Consider the following 5,000-nt stretch of genomic DNA (forward strand, 5'->3'; position numbering starts at 1 on the left):
ACACACACACACACACACACACACACTTTCCTTACAATAATATTTCTAGCCTTTTGTTTGCTGTTTTATTATTTCCTCGTTTCTATGACGATTTTATATAGAATTGGAAACAGCTTTTTTTAAAACACATTTTTGTGATGTCACAACTTTGGACCAATCAGGACAGAGAATGTAAACCTGCTACTTTTGTTCGCTATAAATTAAGGCATTGTTATTATATCTATATATTAATTAATTAATATTTTATTTTACATATTTTTTTTTTATATAGCTTTTAGTATATTAGAATTTGTTTAATATTTGTTTGTTTTACAGTTGCTATAGTAATCAGGGCATGTGGGTAATTTTTTTTTTTTTTAGGCAGTTTGTTATTGTTGTTAATATACAGAATAAATAAATCATATGTTCAAATGTAATTTTAAATGGAATAAAAGGAGTCTAAAATCTTTAGGAAGATGTGGATGTGTTATTACTGTAAATATCTACGTGTGTATATAACCGTAGACTTATATAGTGGTGTAATTACACTTCTGTCGTGTTTTTATAATTGATGAATAATTAATATATTAAATAGCACATGGAGTAAATTGTTGATATTGGAATATATTGAATAAAAAAAAAAATAATAATATTTAAGTCAAGTTTGGGGTAATATTTGTGAAATATGGTCAAAAGAAAACAATATTACATTTATTTTCTTTTTCTTTTTCTTTTTTGATTTGTAAGGCAGATTTAGGAGCCCTCTCATTGGTCTGTTCTCTTGCATGTGACCTGTGACTCATTTTGACTGCATTTCTTTTTTTTCTTAGAGAAAAAGTGCTGCAACTGTTCCTTCGTTCGTCAATCGCATCCCCAGTAACGACACTCCGCCCACGCTCATACGCACCAATAAGTTCACCTCCGGATTCCAGAATATAGTGGATGCCTATGGAGTGGGCTGCTACAGGGAGGTGAACCCAGGTGGGTCAGGGGGCAGGTGATCACCAGGTGGGAGGAGAAGAAGAAGAAAAAAAACAGCAAAACAAACGCAAACCAATGTGGCTGCTGTTTCTATTGATGCGCAAATTGTTTTGTTGAAGCTGTGATGTAGGTGAGGTGAGGAGTTCTGGGGAGCAGTCAGGGTTCACATTCATATCTCCAAAAGGGTCAGAGCTTTATAGCAGGAGATCTTCCATACACTTCCAACCCATGGAAAGCGGATCTTCATGGAGGTGGCTTTGTGCACAGGGGTACAGGTGTAAAGACGTCCCAAACAATTGTGTGCCTTTGACTTTGCTTTAACAGTTTGGTGAAGAAGCACATGTGGGTGGAAAAGTTGGGCGTCCCAATACTTTTGGCCTACGGTGTATACCATGTAATAGATATAAAATCAGGATTCTTTATGGCAGGTGAGATCAAGTTTACGACATCAGGATGTCCTGCTTTACACTGTAGGCAAGTCCACCTGAGGGAGGAATATATTGTTTTAGAGGTGTTCACTTGGTGGCCCTCAAAGGTCTGATGAAGAAAGTGAGAAGTTGACCACGTTGCCTTACAAAATTTGGCGCAGGTTTCAGGATTTTTGTTTAAAAGTTCTCAGACTTAGGAAACATTTCTGATTCTGTTCTCCTTTACCTGGTTCATCTCCTAAAGTAGTTACAGATCCAGGTTCAGGTGATGCTGTCGATCCTCATGTCTTCGTTTCTCTCGCAGCTCCGTTCACCATCATCACGTTCCCCTTCCTGTTTGCTGTGATGTTCGGAGACTTCGGCCACGGCCTTATCATGTTCCTTTTTGCCTTATGGATGGTTCTGTACGAGAAGGACCGCAAACTGAAGAAAACCAGGAACGAGGTGCGTCAGATTGGTTTTCGGGTTTTCAGGGTGTAATGATGCGTGAAATCACTCGTTGCAACCATAATTCACATCTCAGAACACACAACACATCAGTAACTACAACCGGAGAAGAGCAGGAGAAGAATCTGGTTCCTCCAGTCCTGTCAGGGGGAAAAAAGAACCTCTGATGTGATGTTCATGCTGAGATGCTTTTCTGCACACCACTGTTGTAACGAGTGATTATAAATGACCTTATTGTTTCCTCTTTCCTTTGGTTTCAGATCTGGAACACGTTTTTTGAGGGACGCTACATCATTCTGATGATGGGGATTTTCTCAGTGTACACCGGGTTCATCTATAACGACTGTTTCTCCAAGTCGCTGAACCTCTTCGGCTCCGGGTGGAACGTCACAGCCATGTTCGACAGCGGAGTCTGGGAGTGAGATTCATCCTTCAAACTAAATCAATAAAATAATAAAGATTTAAACAAACACACAATTTTATACATTAAAAAAAACCTTATTTTTCTTCTCATTTTTAGGTTGGTTTTGTTTATTTTAAATTTTTTAATTTAGTTTTTATATTTAGAAATATTTTTAATTTCCATTAAGAATTAAAATGAAAAGGATTTTGGTAAAACAGTAAAATTTTTTCTTTTCTAACCAGTGCTCTTCACTAAAATATAACAAATAAACATCATTGTGACGGATTGAAATGGAAGAAATTAGCAGTAAATTTTTTTTGTTGGTTTAATAAATCTTTGTGGGCCAGTTTTAATTTAGAAACAGTTTTCCAGCACTTTGGGTGAATTTAAAATGATAAAATAATTTTATAGATTAATAAATTGGATTATGTAACTTATTTACATTTTTTATTTGAAAATATATATATTATTATTACAGTTCTTTGTAGGCCATTTTATTAATAATTATACACAAGCAAACAAAAACTTACTGTTTATTTAGTAATTTTTATTTTGTGTTAGTTGTTACTGTTATTTGATTTCATTCTTACATGGTTTCCTGTAGTTTTGTTGTAACTCTCTGTGGTACAGTGGGTTATGTTGCAACTTTCATGTGGCTAATTGTTGTTTTGGTGTTTCAGCAACAATACGGTTCGCTTCAACAGCTTCCTCACACTCGACCCCAACGTGTCCAACGTCTTTATCGGGCCGTACCCTTTCGGCATCGATCCGGTAAGTTCCTCTGTGTTCTCTCTTTTATTACTACTGTTTATTCTCCTGAACAGCAACACCTCAACACCTGACAACCCCATAGAATACTACAACAACACCTCAACACCTGACAACCCCATAGAATACTACAACAACACCTCAACACCTGACAACCCCATAGAATACTACAACAACACCTCAACACCTGACAACCACATAGAATACTACAGCAACACCTCAACACCTGACAACCCCATAGAATACTACAACAACACCTCAACACCTGACAACCACATAGAATACAACAGCAACACCTCAACACCTGACAACCACATAGAATACAACAGCAACACCTCAACACCTGACAACCACATAGAATACAACAGCAACACCTCAACACCTGACAACCACATAGAATACTACAGCAACACCTGACAACCACATAGAATACAACAGCAACACCTGACAACCACATAGAATACAACAGCAACACCTGACAACCACATAGAATACAACAGCAACACCTGACAACCACATAGAATACAACAGCAACACCTGACAACCACATAGAATACAACAGCAACACCTGACAACCACATAGAATACTACAGCAACACCTCAACACCTGACAACCACATAGAATACAACAGCAACACCTCAACACCTGACAACCACATAGAATACTACAGCAACACCTGACAACCACATAGAATACTACAGCAACACCTCAACACCTGACAACCCCATAGAATACTACAACAACACCTCAACACCTGACAACCCCATAGAATACTACAACAACACCTCAACACCTGACAACCCCATAGAATACTACAACAACACCTCAACACCTGACAACCCCATAGAATACAACAGCAACACCTCAACACCTGACAACCACATAGAATACAACAGCAACACCTGACAACCACATAGAATACAACAGCAACACCTCAACACCTGACAACCACATAGAATACTACAGCAACACCTCAACACCTGACAACCACATAGAATACTACAGCAACACCTCAACACCTGACAACCACATAGAATACTACAGCAACACCTCAACACCTGACAACCACATAGAATACAACAGCAACACCTCAACACCTGACAACCACATAGAATACTACAGCAACACCTCAACACCTGACAACCACATAGAATACTACAGCAACACCTGACAACCACATAGAATACTACAGCAACACCTGACAACCACATAGAATACTACAGCAACACCTGACAACCACATAGAATACTACAGCAACACCTGACAACCACATAGAATACAACAGCAACACCTCAACACCTGACAACCACATAGAATACAACAGCAACACCTCAACACCTGACAACCACATAGAATACTACAGCAACACCTCAACACCTGACAACCACATAGAATACAACAGCAATACCTCAACACCTGATGACCCCATAGAACATGTGGTACATCTGTCGATCTGTCTATTTATCCATTATAGATTTGGAACCTGGCATCAAACCGGCTCACGTTTCTGAACTCTTATAAGATGAAGATGTCGGTGATTCTGGGAATCGCCCACATGTGCTTCGGCATCGTCCTGGGCGTCTTCAACCACCTGTGAGTCTCTTAAACACCTTTACACCACAACACTGCTGATTTCTCCCCTGAACACACACACACACACACACACAGACACACACACACACACACACACACACACACACACACACACACACACACACAGACACACACACAGACACACACACAGACACACACACACACAGACACACACACACACAGACACACACACACACAGACACACACACAGACACACACAGAGACACACACAGAGACACACACAGAGACACACACACAGACACACACAGAGACACACACACAGAGACACACACACAGAGACACACACACAGAGACACACACACAGAGACACACACACAGAGACACACACACAGAGACACACACACAGAGACACACACACAGAGACACACACAGAGACACA

The 5,000-nt window shown here is 39.5% G+C and overlaps 1 protein-coding gene across 2 annotated transcripts in view; it reads left to right on the forward strand.

Annotated features, from left to right (window-relative positions):
* atp6v0a2b (ATPase H+ transporting V0 subunit a2b) overlaps positions 1-5,000 on the forward strand; it is a 21,890-nt gene that overhangs the window by 14,001 nt on the left and 2,889 nt on the right. For both annotated transcript variants that reach the window (XM_083527344.1, XM_083527343.1), the window contains exons 10-14: positions 810-960; positions 1,693-1,832; positions 2,096-2,253; positions 2,919-3,009; positions 4,482-4,600. In XM_083527344.1, the coding sequence (XP_083383470.1) occupies positions 810-960; positions 1,693-1,832; positions 2,096-2,253; positions 2,919-3,009; positions 4,482-4,600 (659 nt within the window). The remainder of the gene's footprint in view (positions 1-809; positions 961-1,692; positions 1,833-2,095; positions 2,254-2,918; positions 3,010-4,481; positions 4,601-5,000) is intronic.

The sequence above is a fragment of the Silurus aristotelis genome, assembly GCF_946808225.1.
Source record: "Silurus aristotelis genome assembly, chromosome: 23".
In the NCBI taxonomy this organism is placed as follows: domain Eukaryota; kingdom Metazoa; phylum Chordata; class Actinopteri; order Siluriformes; family Siluridae; genus Silurus; species Silurus aristotelis.